Source organism: Lichenostomus cassidix, chromosome 2 (genome assembly GCF_008360975.1).
Source record: "Lichenostomus cassidix isolate B80296 chromosome 2, HeHo_3.0, whole genome shotgun sequence".
Taxonomy (NCBI): Eukaryota; Metazoa; Chordata; class Aves; order Passeriformes; family Meliphagidae; genus Lichenostomus; species Lichenostomus cassidix.
The window spans coordinates 63,370,824-63,388,146 of NC_139482.1; the positions used below are offsets into that span (position 1 = coordinate 63,370,824).

A 17,323-nucleotide genomic window follows, 5' to 3' on the forward strand; every position below is an offset into this window, starting at 1 on the left:
GTGTTTTTCTCAGCCATCCTGCCCTCTGCCCAAACAATGCTGCCCGAACAAGCATTCACTTACCAGCGTGAAAGGGTGAAGGCACTCTGACTGCCAGAGGAAGGCCATGAGCATGTACAGAGCTGTAGCCATAAGAGCAGCAAGTGAGAGCCTGCCTTCCCCAGCAGTCCTGGTACCAGTCCAGCTTCTTCCCTTCTCACACCTGGTCTTCCACTCTGCTGCAGAGTTTACCTCCTGCACTTCCTGGGGGAGAGGGTCATCCCTCCTCCTCCTGTGGTTCCTGCACTGTCTCCTTTTCTGTACCACGTCCCCTTTTCCCCCTGCTTCACTCTACTTTAAAGACACATCTGGTTAGGAATCCTATCTAACCGTCTTGCAGTGAGCTGCCATAGCCAGAACAGACCAACAACAGGTGCCCCCTGCTCCTTGACCGTGAGGTCCCAAAATGATAAAACACCTACATACTCACTTATTATCTTTGCATATGGTAGCAGGCCAGCACTCACTGCAGGCTCAAGCACTTGATGTGGACTCAGGTGATTCTCAACCCATGAGGCTAACTCCCCCCTCCCCAGCACACTACAAACAGAGTAGGAAATTCTGATAATAAATTCTAATACTTTAAAAAAATCTGGCACATGTTTTTAACTGGTGCCTGTCACACCAGTGGGGACTGCCACTGTAAGAGGCTGGACACAAGATACCCACTGCTCTGCTCCCAAGGTCCTCATGTCCTCTGCAGTTCTTCTCAGGCATGGGGGCAGGATCCCACTCTGATGGTGTAACCCTTATTTGGCAGGGGCAAAAGGGCAGGAGAGCACCTGAATACAACTGCTCACCTCATTTCTGAGCCATTCAGCAGGCATGGAATATGCAGCATTCAGCAACTGCCTGGAGAGCCTTCCCTCTCCGGGAACATAGACTCACTTAAAAGGAACATCACAGCAGACCTGCAAAACCACCTGTCACCTTTGGGAACGAGTGATGCTGTCATACCCAGCACGGTTTTCTATCATTAAGAATGCATTTCAGCATAGAAGCCCTTTGGGATGCTGTCGGGGGTTGAGAATTTCTTCCCATTCCTGTTACTAAGCAACAAATGGTTAGATGTTTAGAGCGATCAAGTCTTTTGTAAAAGACAAAAGCTGGGCTTGGGCAGGGCAGGGTAAGGGTAGAGCCAGCCCTTGGAACTCTCTCTCGTGGTTCAGACGCTGAGGAGAGAGGCTGCTCTTTTTTTTGCTCTTCGCCTGCGACCAGAGGGAATCCAACTGTGCCCTGTTTTTCTCTTCTCCTGGCTGGGTGAGCTTTGATTCAACCTTTCTCCTCACGGGGAAGGGCACGTTTTCCCCCTGGGCTGCGTTTTCCCGCAGCTGCTGCCGGGAGAGCCCCGCGGCCCCTGCTGCCTGCCCCCGCCCCCTGCCGCACGAGACCGCAGCGTCTGCTGTGACTGCAGAAATCCTCGCTGCCTCGCTGGCCGGGGAGAGAGAGAGAGAGAGAGCCGGCGCCCGCCCCTGCTGCCCTGCTTTCTCACTGCTCCGAGCTGCTTTCGCTGCCCTGCGTGCTTCTCAGCCTGTCCGCCATTGCAGCTCCCCGACGCTGACCTGACCCTGCGCCACAGCGCCACCTGCAGCCGCTCGGGAGTCATCGCACCTGCCCTGCCCGGCCGGGAGCTCAACAGCGCCCCTGCTGCTTGCAACTGTGATTACACCACACGGGAAAAGGCTTGGCAGCTCACAAGTCATCTGCTATTGGTATTCTGGTTCTAGTTGTTGTTGCTATTATTGTTATTGCTTGTTTATAGATACTAGTAAAGAACTGATACTCCTTTTTTCCCATACCTTTGCCTGAAAGCCCTTGATTTACAAAATTAAATAATTCGGAGGGAGGGAAAAAAAAAATCACATTCTCTGTTCTAAGGGAGGGTTCAACCTCTCTTGGCAGACACCTGTCTTTCAAACCAAGACAGATGCACAGTGCACTGCAGTGTTACAATACATTTGTTCATAATATTGTGAACCTTGGGATGAAGTTGCATGATCTGTCTCACAGAAGAGGCTGGACTCTATGAACGTACAGCCCCCAGCAGCCCTGACACTTCCCTGCTAGTGCTGCTACCTCAGAGTTGCCCTTTCTTCAAGCAGGACCCCTCATAGTGCCCCTCACACCCCACCAGCTCCACAGCCCTTTTGGGCAAGAAGACTTGCTCAGGAATGTCCCGCAGCTCAGAGACAGAGGCTCCAGAACCAGGAAACCAACAATGCCCACCAGATGTTGACAGTTCTTCTGACTGGTTAAGAGCATGCCATGCACTAGCAGCCAACTGCGCTTATGAGATGTTTGGTTCTGTTGGAAAAAAACTTACTGAGTCTATAAATGTATGTTGCGTACTTCTGCAACTAGGCCAGCGGATAACACTGCATCTATTATCCTGCCACTCCACCTGCCCAAGACAGTAAGCCACTGTCGGGGGTTGAGAATTTCTTCCCATTCCTGTTACTAGGCAACAAATGGTCCGATATTCGGAGCGATCAAGCCTTTTGTAAAAGACAAAGGCTAGGTTTTTGGGCAGGGCAAGGTAAGGGAGAGCGGGCCCTGGGAACTGCTCTCTCGTGGTTCGGACGCTGAGGGTAGAGGCTGCTGGCTCTCTGCTTTCCAGCTGCTACCAGAGGAAATCCAACTGTGCCCTGTTTCTCTTCTCTCCTGGCTGGGTGAGCTTTGATTCAACTTTTCTTCCCACTGGGGAGGGCGCGTCTCCCCGGGCTGCGTTTTCCCGCAGCTGCTGCCGGAAGAGTCTGGCTGCCTCTGCTGCCTGCCCCACCCTCTGCCGCACGAGACCGCGGCGTCTGCTGTGACTGCAGAAATTCTCGCTGGCCGGAGAGAGAGAGCGCCTGCTCCTGCTGCCCTGTTCTCTCACTGCCCCGAGCTGCTTTCGCTGCCCTCTGCGCTTTCTCAGCCTGTCCGCCATTGCAGCTCCCTGACGCTGACCTGACCCTGCGCCACAGCGCCACCTGCAGCCACTCGGGAGTCATCGCACCTGCCCTTGCCGGCCGGGAGCTCAACAGCGCCCCTGCTGCTTGCAACCGTGATTGCACCACACGGGAGAAGGCTCGGCAGCTCACGTTATCTGCTGTTTGGTTTTCTGGTTCTAGTTGTGGTTTGCTATTATTGTTATTGTTGGTTTATAGATACTAGTAAAGAACTGATACTCCTTTTTTCCCATACCTTTGCCTGAAAGCCCTTGATTTACAAAATTAAATAATTTGGAGGGAGGAGGGGAAGAAAAATCACATCCTCTGCTCTAGGGGAAGGTTCAACCTCTCTTGGCAGACACCTGTCTTTCAAACCAAGACAGCCACTGTACAAGGAATTTCAAAAGGAGCAGTTTAGAGGCGTAAGATATTACATCAATTTTTGTCAAGCCTTTTCCAGTAAGAACTATTTGCCAACAGTCAAACTACACACATGGCAACAGCAGAAAGGGATCTGACTCTAGCCCTGGTTTAAGCTCTGAGCTATGAAGAAAGTGGGGTGAGGTAGCCATGAAATCCCCTCCCTTCACATCACTGCACAGAAACACTCCAGCATTTGCAGAAATATTTGCCCAGAGTTTGGGATCCTATTCCATACATACGCATCTCAGTCTAACTGGGAGAAATACTGAGAATCCAGCATCACCCATGGACTTAAATGGAACCTGCTGTCTGCACAAAAGCTGTAGGCTTTCTCCAGGCATGGAGTAACTTGCCATGATTCTTGTAGGAGAAAAGAAAATTTGGAACTTCTCTACCCACTACTAAGAGGATAAAGCAAGAAACAAACATGTTGGTTCCTCTAGAAGCACACTGAGGCTCTACTGCAAGCTACATTTATATTTATATTTATATTTATATTTATATTTATATTTAATTTGTTAACACTGACTAGTGTAAACACCCAAAACACTTCAGTGCAGCCACTGAAATCTGCAACTTTCTATAACCCTTTGTAATTTTATTTCTCAGCCAAACTCAGTAGGCAAGACAGGCTTAAGACAGCTTAAGAAACTCCAGCTGGAGCTGGAATACAGATACTAGGGGCTGGTAGATCTGATGCCCAGGAAACACCCTTCCATCATTTAGAAACACAACAACTTTAGTCTTGGGCCTCACTGCTGCAACCAAAATAACAAGCACTAAGGCAAAAGGTGCCGAATGAAAGCGATTAATGTGAATCATATTGTTATAAATGTAAACATACGTTTTCCAATTAAGTGTTTTTCTCCATAATACTATTAAAATGTGATGAAACTAGGAGTGGCAGGCTGGAAGGAAAGAGAAGGAAGCAGTTCTGGAAACAAGGTGCAATTAAGCAGCAGAGCTTTCCAGTGAAGGCCTTGCTATAGGTGCTGAAAGACTCCTTGGGCCAGAAAAACTGGGTGCATTCACTAAACAGAAGCTCTCCTTCTCACAGAGAGAAGTCCCTGCAGTGCTCCCACATAACCTCCCTTATGCAGGAACTTTGGGACAGCTCATGTTCCCCCTGCACACCAATGCCTTTCCAAGAGTGGATTTCCTTCAAGAGATTTCTGCAGCTGTAGGGAGCACCTCGTGCCACAGGAACCACTCTCCCCAACATGGTCTGACTGGGCACGCCCCCAGGGCTGCATCTACCCCAATTCAGTCCACTGTTACTACAGCAAAGGCAGTCAGGGATAGAATGTCAGGGGCTGCTGCTCTCTGCAGTCACGCAATCCCGTAATTGCTCAAGAGAAGCCACCCCTTGTCCAGCAGACCACAGGCTGCTGACTTTATCACATGAGCTCTGTCATCTGCTGCACTCCCAGAACTCTGTAACGTGAGGGCAGACCACAGCCACCCATCACTTGGAGACACAAGGACTTACTGTCCCATGACCAGGGGACACAGAGATCACAAGAGGGGAAGGCTGGGAGAGATCTCCATCTGCAGCAGTGAACTGAGTCAACGTCTCTGTGTTTGTTACAGTGCCAAAGATAATGAAAATGGGAGCTCAAAAAAAAGTAACGAGCTTGTGTGTGCATGGAAAGATAGAAGGGGAAAACTAAACTAGATGATGGTCTAAAAACATATGTACTAAATTAAACTAGTTAGGGCTACTAAGTGGATGCTCTAATGGGACTTTCCCATCTCTAGTGATTATGATTCTGTTTGTTGTTTTTTTTAAAGTAAATTTAAGAACGGTATGCTCATCTTTTCCATTTAATCTATAATTTATAAATTATTAGGAACTGAAATGCAGCATTGCAGAGAATTTATTTTGCATAGCCTCTGTGCTTTGACCTTAACATCAAGAGAGATGAATTAGTGGCTTCTGTGTTCTCCTGGCAGCAAAAGGACAGACAGGTAATAATAATGAAAGTCTTATTAAATTTGGAATTGCAAAGAGATGTAGATCCACAGGTCTTCTCTTCTAGGCACTTTGAATGAGGAGAGGAATAGCAGCTGGACTTTGGGTTCTGGTCCAGTTGATACTTATTTGACTTCTTAATCCAGAGCAAGGATGCTGTGAAATAGAAACCTAGAATCCCTCCAGGGCTAAGGCCAGTTTGTTCAGTCATTTCAGTTATTAAGGCCTATAGGTGTGTTGATTTTCCTCTAGGTTTCCATACCTGGAAGAGGGATGGATTTTCCCGATGACTGGAGAACTGGAAAAGGAGAGAAGATGACCTCTTTCTGCCTGAGCACCGGGCTGGGGAGGCCAAGCTTTGGGCTTGCAGTGGCACAATACAACAGCAGCTGCACGGTGCCTCCTTGTTTACATTACAATGGTATGTGCTCTGCTGAAAATAACCTCCTACCTCTGTCCCCCAATTGGTGAGAAAATTAGCTACTGTTTCCACAGAGCCTGAAAATACAGATTCATCAATATTATAATGATTTCCCAGAGATCCCTGGGAGGAATAAGTAAGTGAGCCAAAGCTAATGATAACAACACTATTTTTGTATGGCACTTACTCTTTACAACTTACTCCCTTGGTAATACCACTCGAAAAGCTCCCTCCTTGCAGAAGCAAGTATGCAACTGAAACTCAATTGTAATGAAATACTTTGTGGAGCTGCACTACACACACACAGATCTATCCCTGTGCACCCCAGACTCAACAGCTCTATTTCAGTGCAGCAGCACCACAGTGCCAGCGCTCAGAGCAGCGCAACCAAGTGCTGCTCTTCCAGCGAGAAGACTAAACCTCTTCACACAGACAATTTTCTAAGGAGCAATGGCTGCTGCACACCTGCAAAGAAGGCTGAATACTTCCAGAGAGCCACGGCAGGCTGAAGGTGAGGTCACAGAGACTTCAAGCATGTAACAAACGCTCTCTCTCTCTCCGCCCTCCAAGGCAAACGAAAACCAGCAGTCGTCCCTGCTCTGCAGTGACACAGCTGATCTGGGAAGAGACCCAAGTTCTGGAATCTGCAGGAAACCTAAATTAAATCCCCGTTTCTAATCATATCTCTACGTGACTCGCCCTCCATTCTGGAAGCATCCCCGGTGGGAAACACAGCTGGGGAGTATTTCAGCTGCAATGATGTCAGCCTGCTCCCGATAGGCTTCTTTGTAAGGTGACACTTTGCTGGGTGAGACCAATGTGCCAGGCCCTGGATTTGTACAGCCTCAGACTTGCTTTCTTTCTGCCAGAGGATGGCACTCCACCCCCTGCAAAGGCACAGCTCTTCCCAGGACTACAGACCATCACCTGCATTGACAGATCTGTGACCGAGACATGACACAAACACTACCTGCTAATTTGTACCTCTTCTGCTGTGCAGAGACTGGTGGCCTGGCTGCCAGCAGAGAGATGTGAGCAATATGAAAATTGCAGAATGGAGATTGCTACTTTTGAAATCTCATTATTCAAGGCACCATGTCAAATTATAGTAACTGGTCCTGATCCAAGGACAGTTCCCCTAACCAAGATGCACCTGAGATGCACCAAGATACACCTAACGAGTGGGGAAAAAAATCGAGTCTCTATACTAAAAGTACCAGAGGTCTGACTTCTATCCGCTGTGCAGATGCAGGCACACACATGAACAAATCCCCACAGGAATCTGCATGTTTGATTTAAGAAAGAAGACATGCCACATGTAGTGATTTACCATGCTTGTGCACTTGGGGAAGGATGCGTCACAGACTGCTGAGATTGTAAGAAATTTTCTGTGTGATCTGTTCCTCGGTACCATCACTGTTTCCTTTTCTCCTCCAAACCATCAGTCTGAGGTCTGTGTGTCTGTGTCCAGCTCCTCTCATTCTTCCTCTCTCTCATTCTGCTTCTCCAGTGTTGAGGCTGCAGCATCAGTGGTACAAATGCTGCAGTTCACAGCACTCACACCAAACCAAATAGATTTGCAACAGGATTATCTAAACTGAGTACCTCCAGGAAGTAAAATGCTACACAGTATATCTGAACTTTCCAGCACCAACCAACAGAATCTAAATTGCTCAGAAAATGGGCAGCATCAGGATAACGCTTTAAAATCCATATTCACTCATTCTCAACCTAAAAACACCTCTGGAAAGTCACAGGTTTTCTTCCTGCTTCGCAAACTGAGAAACAAAGGCCAGAAGCACAGCCTGCCCAGACACCTAGATGGTTTTTCCTTCCAAATTTCACTGTACCACAGAGTTTATGTGAGCTGTGCAGTGTTGAAACCACCTTCAAGCAAAGCCTCAGTGAAACTCTGTAGTGTACTTCAGTAACTTATGTGCGTGAGAAACACTCCCAGGCAGCTCCAAGTTTTCACACCATGAAAATTCACTGCCTTGTGCCCTACCTATCTCTTTAGGGTAGGTTTTGATCTGATTCTAACATGACCCTTCTGGTGTGAATAGTAAAAATCACCTATCAAAATGAAAAATGTAACCTTTCATAGTCCTTACATCACCTTGTATTTTAATCAAAACCCACAAAAATCACGTAAGTCTTCCTGTGAGTTCTCCAGCTATAAAAGAGACCCATTTTACATCCAAGAGTCTACATTTATCACCAGTGTGACCCTGATGGCTCCCCCAGCACAGTGAGTGGGATGATTTTTGGTCTGCAGTTTGACTCATGGATAGATGAAGAACCAACCCTGACCAGATCCAAAGCAAGTGAGCAGAGCTGTGGCCTGCACCCCAGTCCAGCCCCCCCAGCCCACCACGCGTTGCCATTACCTGTGCTCGATGCTCCCCCACCGCAAACTGTATGACGGCGATGCCTGGGCTATGGCTGTCTTCAATCCTCTCCACAGTGCTGGAGTCTATTTTCAGGTCGTTGCTGATTTCCGCGCTCTGTATGAAGTCTTCTGTTTTCAAGTCCTCTACTTTCTTAAGCTCCCCGTTGGCCAGCTGGATGATCGACCCCTTCATGAAGTAAGGGGGCAGCGTGGGGGGTGCAGCGGCAGGGGAGGCAATGGACTGCACCACAGGCAGGTGGATCTGTGCCTGCACCATGGTGGCCTGGTAGGCAGGCTGGGTGGTGAGGGGCTCTGCGCTGAAGGTCTCGCTCTTGGGGACGGCGGTGGTGACGAACGTGTGAGGCACTGCTGCAAACTGAGGAGACGACGTGACGATCGCAGGCGTGACTCCCGACGGCTCGACGTCCGCGCTGCCAACCGGTATCAGCAGGGACTGTGTGCCCGGGATCACCAGGTGCTGCGGCAGGCTGCTGGGGTACCCGATGGCTTGCTGCTGGCCGCTCAGGTAGCCGATCACCGGTGGCTGGGTCCCGGTGTAGAAAGCTGTCGCCGGCAGCCCCACAGGGAGTTGCTCAGAGGCGCTGTGGGTGGTCTGAATGACAGTGTGAGGGGACAGTGTGGCCACCGCCTTCACCCCCTCGTGGCCCAGAGCCTGCTGTGGAGACAAAGCGTAGGACCGGTGGGTTGGCTTTCCTAAGTGCAAACTTCCCTTGTCGTTGAGGGCTGAAGGAGAGGTCTCGCGGTTGGTAGCCTGCTGCACCTCCATGTCTGCTGTGGGCGTGCTGCTGTTGGGGACCACCATGACGGAGGCTCGGACACCTGAGGAATCCCGCACGCCATACTCAGCAGGGCTAGAGTGGACCACCACGTGCCTGGTCTCGTAATGATGGGGAGCTGGTTTATTGCCTGCTTTGACTAGACCCATGTCGGCAGAAGGCGAAATGCCGTATCTCCGGCTCTTCTCTATCTCGCCATTCAGTACCTCCTTGGCCTGCATCACGGGCAGCCGGCTGCTCTCGGGTTTCTTGGGGGGATCCCTAGTGACAAAGTGGCCCCCCGAGTCAGTGTACTGCACCACCACTTGGGAGGAAGGGCCGAGGGTGAGGGTGTGTGGGATCACTGTCTGATGTGGGTGGAGGGGGACTGGGATGGTTGGAGGGGAGACATTTCTGATGGTGCTCTGGGAAGAGCTGGAGATGTGGACATACTGGTTCTGCTGGGTGGGCGGAGGAGACCCAGCAGCGATCAGTCCAGGTGTCCTGACCAGGTGCGGCTCAACTTTGTGCCCCTGCTGGCTTAAGCCGCTCATGCTGGCCAGCAAAGTGGAATAAGCCTCCAGCTGGGAGCGCTGGGATGGAGTGGTCGCGACGGCTGTGGCCGCCGCCACGGCACCGGTCGCAGAATTGGCCGTTGGGGAAATCAGCTGTGAGGGGATGAATCCGGTGTACGATCCGCTGTACTGGGGCCCGACAAACTGGAAGGTGTGCTGCAGGTGAGTGTACTGCACGGGAGAAACGGGGGTCCCTGACTGGGAGAGGGCGGGCAAGTACGCCGTGGGAAGAGTGGTAGAGGCTGGAACAGACCTGGGTGCGCTCGGCGGGGAATAGTCCAGCCCTGCAGACAGTGACTTGTGCAAACCCTGCTGCAAGCCTGCCTCCACTGAGGAGGTGCCCCCGGGCCGGTGCCGGCCCCCCAGGCCGCCCTGGCCACTGGGTGTGCCGGGGAGCCATGCCAGGTTATCTGCACGGTGGTTTTCATTTGGCAGGACCGGCTTCACCTCCGAAGGCAGGCTGGTGGCAGGGATTTCTCTCTTCTTAGGTGGCAGGCATTCATTGCTCCGCTCTTGGTTGGATTTCATCTTTCGCCGTCCCCCCTCCACTGTGCTTGCTTCACTGTCTGGCTGGCTCTGATTTCAGTCTGATAAACGGAAAGTCACATTTGATTTCTGCAGGGGATCCAGTGACTTCATGAGGAATCATCTCCCTGTGAGCACGATTCTCTGACAGCTCCTCTGGATTCTGCAACGAAAGGGGGGGCAAGGGAGAGGGGAGTCATATTGTCAGCAGTAAGAAATGAAAACAAATAAGCAGGCACCCCAAATCAGCAAATGGGAAAAAGACCTCTGGGGAAAAAAAAAAGTCAGGCATTGCCACTCTCATGTCAAAGAGCAGTTGACAGCTATGCTCTAAACAGCAGAAAAATCCTGCTAGCATGTCTGCTAATGTATCAGGAAAACACATAAAAATTTAGGCATATCAGAAACTCCCTGGCCAAAATTTGCCACATTTAGCAGCAGTCATCTCTTTTGCAAGGCCCATTCTCCTCCATGAGTCTGTGGTGCCTGGTTTGTTCTTCCAGTCTCTTCTTCGCCCGTGATGATGACATTGCCTTCACCCTACTGTGTCCTAAAACACACGGAAGTGTGGCACTGAGCCCTGAGGAACAGCCACACACAAAATATTTACGTTAGCAACAAGTCACTGTGAGTGGTGCAGAGGGAAGGTGGTGGGTCGCTCCTAAACTGAACCACGGAGACAGCCGTAGGGTGACTTCACGTGACAACACGCAGGGCTGTGGAGGCAGCAGCTGCCTCCTGTCCCCATTCCATGCCACAGCTCATTACAGCCACTCGTGCCCTTCATCTCCCAGTGTGGCAATGAACCTCAGCCATGTGATCTATTTACAGCAGCAGCCCAGAGCCAGGGATGGATCTGAGCCAGGTTTTTGATGTGTAGTGTGTTTTTTTTTTTTGACCCAGTGCTTTGAACTCCCTCTGCTACTGACACCTCGCATTCAGGTGTCCAGGAAGGACTCTGCTGGGAGATACTCCCTGCAACACGCAGGTAGGCCAGAGGCAGGTGGTGGCAACATCTCCATCTCTGGCAGGATTCAACCCCACTGTTTCTAAACAACTGCTGGGCCAGAGAGGATGTGGGTACCACATTCACAGCCATGGCCACAGGTCCAAACACTGAGCAAACTCAGCCTTGGGGACACCTGCCCAGAACTGCTTGGAAAAACATGTCTGAGTTTCCTGATCCAAACCATGAACCCTCACCACTTTAAAAACTCACAGTTTTACATCAGCCTGATTTTCCTACTGGAGCGAAATAGTTGCTTTCTCTGCATTGCCTAATTCACCCAAAGGCAAAAAAGTCTTCCTAACTCTTCATTACCTGCTAAGGAAAATACCAGAACTAAAACATATTTGCTATCTTCCTGAAAACTACCTTGCCTTGTCCCATAGCAAACTTCATGGAGAGTGAAGCTTTTCCTCGGCCCCCGTCCAGCCACCACCTGTCATCTGTATTTCTGGCTGTTTTGAAAGCTGTGCAAGAATGGGTGCTGAGAAACCGTGCACCTTGCGTGAGTGGCAGCCCAACAAGAAAAGCATGCATTACATGTAAGAAGAATAGAGAGAGAAAGAATTAAGAGTGGATGTGAAAGAAGATGGAAATAGGATATAGCCCACTTTAAAGAGAATGCTGAGCAGCAGTAATGATACTTATCTTATGGCAAGTAATATTCCTTTGGGGGATTTCCTTCTCTGCTGCCTTGCTTCTAATGAACAATAAGCCTGATGTTTATATGTGTATGAAGTACTTTGAAGACACACTAGACTCAGATTAAACCTATCTTTAAGAGCACACTTTACGTTTATGGTCCTCCAAGCTGCTGTAAGCCTGCAGGAAAAGTCCAAACCTTCTAACGGTTTGATACAATCAGTCTTAAGTTAATTATTCCATTCTTTAAATATTGATAAACAGTAATGAAACCAATAGCTAGAGCTGGGGGAGGGGGGTAAAGCACTGTTTCAGGGTAGATTCCCTGGCTTTGAGGAGATAGGGAGGATGAAAGAACTCAGGGCAGCTCCACATGTGCAAGGGCTGGTGACACCTTGAGCATAGCAGCCCAGGCACTATCCTGCCCTGCCCTGGTCTGTCAGCACCATCACCTCGGCACCGCGACTGCGGCAACGAGGGCAGCCAGGAGACAGGGTCCTTGCTAGATCAGCACAGGCCTTCCCCTCCTCCTAACAGTTGCTCAGCGTGTCTTGGCAACAGCTAAAATTATTATATTACACATGACTTACAGATTTATCTTTTTAAGATCGACTAAAAATAAAACCGCCGAGCTCACATTTGCGCAGTCATCCTTGGTTAACTTTAGCTCTCTGTAGCCTTCTGCCCTGGGCAGTTGGATTGGGTAGTTAAGTCAGCAGATCCTGGCTGAGGTGGCTGCCCAAGGGAGACGTCCTTAACATGGGGTGCTCATCCTGCTCCCCTTGCCAGGGGGAGCTTGTGCTGGGCTTGGACCATCTTCCAGTCTCTCCTGGATATGAACATGAGCTGCAAATCCAGAATTTAAATACACTCCCACAGGGAAAAGCTGGGAGCAGAGGGCTGGCTTCTCTGCCTGCAACAGAGCAGGGAGCTTGCATATGGGACTGAATAGGGCCAGGCTTTTTTGCTGTGATGGGTAAACCAGCTCCCCAAAACCAGTGGTTCCAAAAGTTTGAGGCATCTGGGTTCAGCTTCTCTGCATAGAAAGTAGTACTATGAAGCTCTGTGAAACGTGGAGAAGTTTCATTCTGCAGGAGCTGAAGCAAAGGTTTTGTTCTGCTAAATAGCATTGAACCACTGAGGTTTGGGTGGCCTCCAATGTCAAAGCTAATATCCTTCAAAAATACCAAATACTAAATCTTTTGGGTCTTGCATTTTGGTTTTTTTGGTGTAAATCTTTCATATGGCTGACTTCATCTTTACCAGTAACAAAAGAGCTGCCCAAAATCTCCTAGAGAACACAGAAGGAATGAATAAAGTTAGTGGAGACAAGGGATGAGACAGGATGAAAACAGTGAATACTGCCCCACTTTTCCAAGCCCAAGCACTTCACAGTGAGACTTTGAACTCTTAACAGACATAGGACTGGATTTGCAAAAAATGCAAATGTGCAGCATAAAACAACCTGCTTCTACTTCAAGACCTGAAAGTAAAATGGTAACTTTTCAGCATAATTCAAGTTCCAGAAACAGTAAAGATAAGACAGGACTGATTTTGCTTGGTAAGCAATGAAAGGGAGATAACCCCAACAAGAGTGTCTAAAAAGGCAAGAGGTGCAAGACCTGGTTAAACAGTTTTTTGCTGGCTGTCCTAGAAAGATGAACGCCTGCCTTCTGCGGTGTGCCGCAGCGTTTGTTATTTATATGCTCCTTTTTTTTCTTTTTTTTTTCCTTTTTTTTTTTTAATTCAAGTCATTTTTCTGACTCTGGAGCTTTCCTTTCTCTTTAACTTTAGAGCTGTCAATCACGATTTGTGAGATATGCAAATGAGCAGGAAACACCAGGTGATTTTCTGCTCCTGTGTGTGACAGAAGTGCGTGCATGCATGCAGGCATGTGTAATTATGGCTGGGAAAGTAAAAGGGACAAAGAGATCAGGGAGAGCAGCTGGACTTTGGTATCTCTGACAGTGAGTACACATGGAACATTGCTAAACTGTCTGGACAGCCAGTGTCCGCTGGCAGTCTGCCCACACTCAAATTCCTGGAAAGGCTTAAGGCAGAAAAACAATCACTTGGAGGAGTCACCATCTGGGCTTGCTCTGGTCCCAGAGGGATTGCTCACTGGAGCTTGGGATGTGCATTTTCATGCAAAACTGCAGCATCTCTTTGCAAGGCACTTTAAATCTCACTATGATTCCCAAAACAACATTTTTCTACTTATTTAATCTAATAAATTTAAAGCTCGGGAGAGGGCATTGGGTTATAGCTTCAGATGCTGACCTCCTTTATTTATCTGGAGCAAAGGTAAAACCAGCAACGCAAGCCTCCAAACACACAGTGACCTGCTGTGTCCCCCCACCCAGGACTGAGTCTTGGGGGGCAGAGAAGTTTGGGCCAGAACCACAAACCACAGCAGCACCTGGCTATGCAAACAGTGGGACTTTCACTGCCTTGAGAAATCGGGCACTTTCTCTGTCCCATGGTGCAGCTCACATCCTTTTTTGGGTTTCTAAAACTCCTTCAGAAACCTGGTCCCTCATCCTCTCTGGTACCTGACCTTTTTGCAGTTGCCAGCAAGCTCACACCGACGTGCCACCAGGAGGAAGGACTGGTGCAAGAAGCAAACACCCAAGGCGGGCAGTCATCAGCTTCCAACTTCAGGGATATTCAATTAAACCAGTGACTTATTGTCAAAAGGCTCCTTTGATCCCAAACCCTACTAACACACAGAGTACTATGACTTTTCAAGTGCCACTTTCCAGCTCCAGGTATGACCAGCTAGTTCTCACGTTTATCCGTGCACTAAAAAAACTGGCTCTCTCCTCCGTCAGACGCTGTTGCCCTGCCTGGCATGTAGATGTCAATGTAACATTCCGAGCCGAGCCTGATCCGCGGCTCTTTATGTCTGGGGTGTTACCGGGCAGATGCAGCGGCGCAGTCTCATGCTCCCGCCTCAAATCACCCGCCCATCCTATCACCAGTGAGTAATTTCGGCAGCACTGGAAATGAGTGAGAAGGGAGGCACTTCGTCCCACCTCTCCCCTCCCCTCCGAGGAGGCTGGCATCTTGCAGGATCAGATTCAGAGAGACGAAAAGACAGACACACTGCAGAGTGCTCGGCAGCTGCATTCTGGCTCTCAGAGCTGTACGCCAGCTTTCTCCACCCCGCTCTACAGCCTGCCCGCTGCCAGCTACATATTCATGGTTGTAACTGCTACAGATTCCATTAGCCCTGCCATGTGCAGCTGAGAGCACGCCAACAATAGCTATAGGAGTTTATTGTCCAACCCGACCAATTTCACAGCTCCCTGGCAGAATTCCCGGGAGGGCCAACTGCAGAGATCCATTAATAAGAAACATGAAAACCTCTAATAAAATTTGAAATTCTCCTCCCAAAATGAAAGGATTCCTGATCAACACTGCATCCGCAAGACAGATTGTCCACTGCAGTGTTAGCTCTTACTATACTTCTGGGAATCTGCCACAGCAAATTGCTACAGGTTTCAGCACAGTGAGCAGCTGTGTGTTCTGCACGTCCTTCCTCTCCCCGTCAGATCAGACTCCACACAAGACAAAAACCAAGTGATATGAGCAAACCTCAGCAAGCACCTCACCAGACATGAGATGCCCAATAGCTACACATTCCCATGAATTTCATGGAAGTATGCAAGTTCCAGAGTTAAGAGAGGAAGATTTAGGAGTAAAAACCAGCATAAGACATATTCCCAAAAGGACAGGCAGATGATGGAGTCCCAGGACAGCTATTCATGAACACAAGTGATACAAACTGATTATTAGAAAGCTACTCCAGTGGTTAACTGTCTGTTTCTGCTACTTACCCTGAGTTTTGAGGATAAGGAGAGATGTGCATGTCCTAAGCAGGGCACATGCTTCCTGTTTTACTATGGATTGTGTTCAGAGACACATAGTTACTATGTGTGGTTGGTGCTGGTGAACTGCACATGAACATGGTGCTAGAATTAGCTTAGATTTTAGTTAAGCTAACTGCTGAATGAAGAAGCGGAATTAACTTTTATCAGTTTGCTGGTTTCTGACATCAGTTCATCTGGGTGCCATCACCTCGTTCTGCAACAGGATAGATGTCCTTATTTTCAGCATCTGTAAAAGTCACTCTGTGCTCTGGGTGTGCAGCAGACCTTTCTGTCCTTTCCGTGCACACACACAGTGGTGCAGCTACACGGAAGCCTTGCAGGACTGTGAGTACCATGGGTGATCTAAACAGATTCACAGCTGCCTTCATCTGTTGTTTATAAAGAAAAAGGCTTTTAGCAAAGGTAATCCCTCCTCTTCCACCATGCTCTGCAGAGAGGTGGTACCACAGTGTGCAGTACATGATGCCAGGAAAGCTGGAAGCAAGTAAGCATTTCCTCGGAGACCCACAAGCTGACCCCATGGCAGGGCTGCCATTGGAGGGCTGGGTGTGTTGGCCATTCTGCCACCCTCCCAGTCTACCCTACGGGCAGCACCCTCGCTCCCCAGCACAGAAATTCCCTGCCTTGCAGTGCCAAGCCTGGGCGTTCAGATATCAGATATCAGGAGTCCAGCCTCACTTCCTGCCTCTGAAACACAACATACTGGTTCACAAATAGAAGATTTATTAAAATGATAATGGCAAAGTAGATTATTATTATTATTATTATTATTATTATTATTATTATCATCATCATTATCATCATCATCATCATTATTGCTTCTTTCAACTTGCCCTTCTGCTGCATGAGGCCTTTCAGGCTTGAGGTCTCTAGCTTTTCCCTCCAGCCCACAAGATCAGAAACTTACTAGTTTAGCTAAAAGTGGAATTTCCTGTCTCATCATTTGACACCAGGAACCAGAGTTTGTGTGAAACAGCATCAGATATCCACAGATAAAAATGCATGAGCTGACAGTGCTGATAACAGTGAGGTTTCTTTGAGGGTGAAGTGCTGGACTCCAGAGCCTTCTGCCTCCGTGGAGGAAGGGAAAGGACGTGACTGCTAAGTGAGGGTCTGAGCCCTGGGGCAAAGCCATTTGAGTGTGCACAGCTTGATGCACATCTTTCTGTCTCAGCGGCACAGCAGAAAGTGCACCTCAGCTGACCCTAAGGGCAGCAGCTCTATCTGTAGCCACAGAGGAAAGTTCTGGGTCTGCTCAGGCCTGGGGTCTCAGCTCAGGCCGACTGCAAGCTGCATAGTCCCACATGCAGAGCTGATCCAGCTGGGATGCTGGAGCTTGTTCCAGCAGCTTGATGATTTACCACCATGCTGCACTGAAGCCTTTACAGCCTGACTGAGGCTTGCCAAATCCCTCCAAAGCCCTGTTCCCCAAGCCTTGGAGTTTGCTGTGCCAGGATATGAGGACCACCAACCCAAGATGCTCAAGAAGTCAGCATTCAACTTCACACATACGCAGAGTCTGCGGTGGCAGCGCGGAAGCCGAGGAGCAAACACATATATGATGAATTGCTCCTTCAACCCCACCGACACCAAGATGGAAAGGTGGATCCCACCTATGCAACTCCACAAGTGGCCAGCACAGCATCCAACCTTTTATCTCCTGCACTGCAGCAACTGCTGTCAAAGTCTGACAGTGCTCAGTGACACCCTTTACTCTCACACCCATCCCCTA

At 49.1% G+C, this 17,323-nt stretch overlaps 1 protein-coding gene across 32 annotated transcripts in view; it reads right to left on the bottom strand.

Annotated features, from left to right (window-relative positions):
- ATXN1 (ataxin 1) overlaps positions 1-17,323 on the bottom strand; it is a 349,836-nt gene that overhangs the window by 9,614 nt on the left and 322,899 nt on the right. For all 32 annotated transcript variants that reach the window (XM_085051826.1, XM_085051827.1, XM_085051833.1 and 29 more), the window contains one exon: positions 8,173-10,213. In XM_085051826.1, the coding sequence (XP_084907952.1) occupies positions 8,173-10,053 (1,881 nt within the window). In that variant the 5' untranslated portion in view covers positions 10,054-10,213. The remainder of the gene's footprint in view (positions 1-8,172; positions 10,214-17,323) is intronic.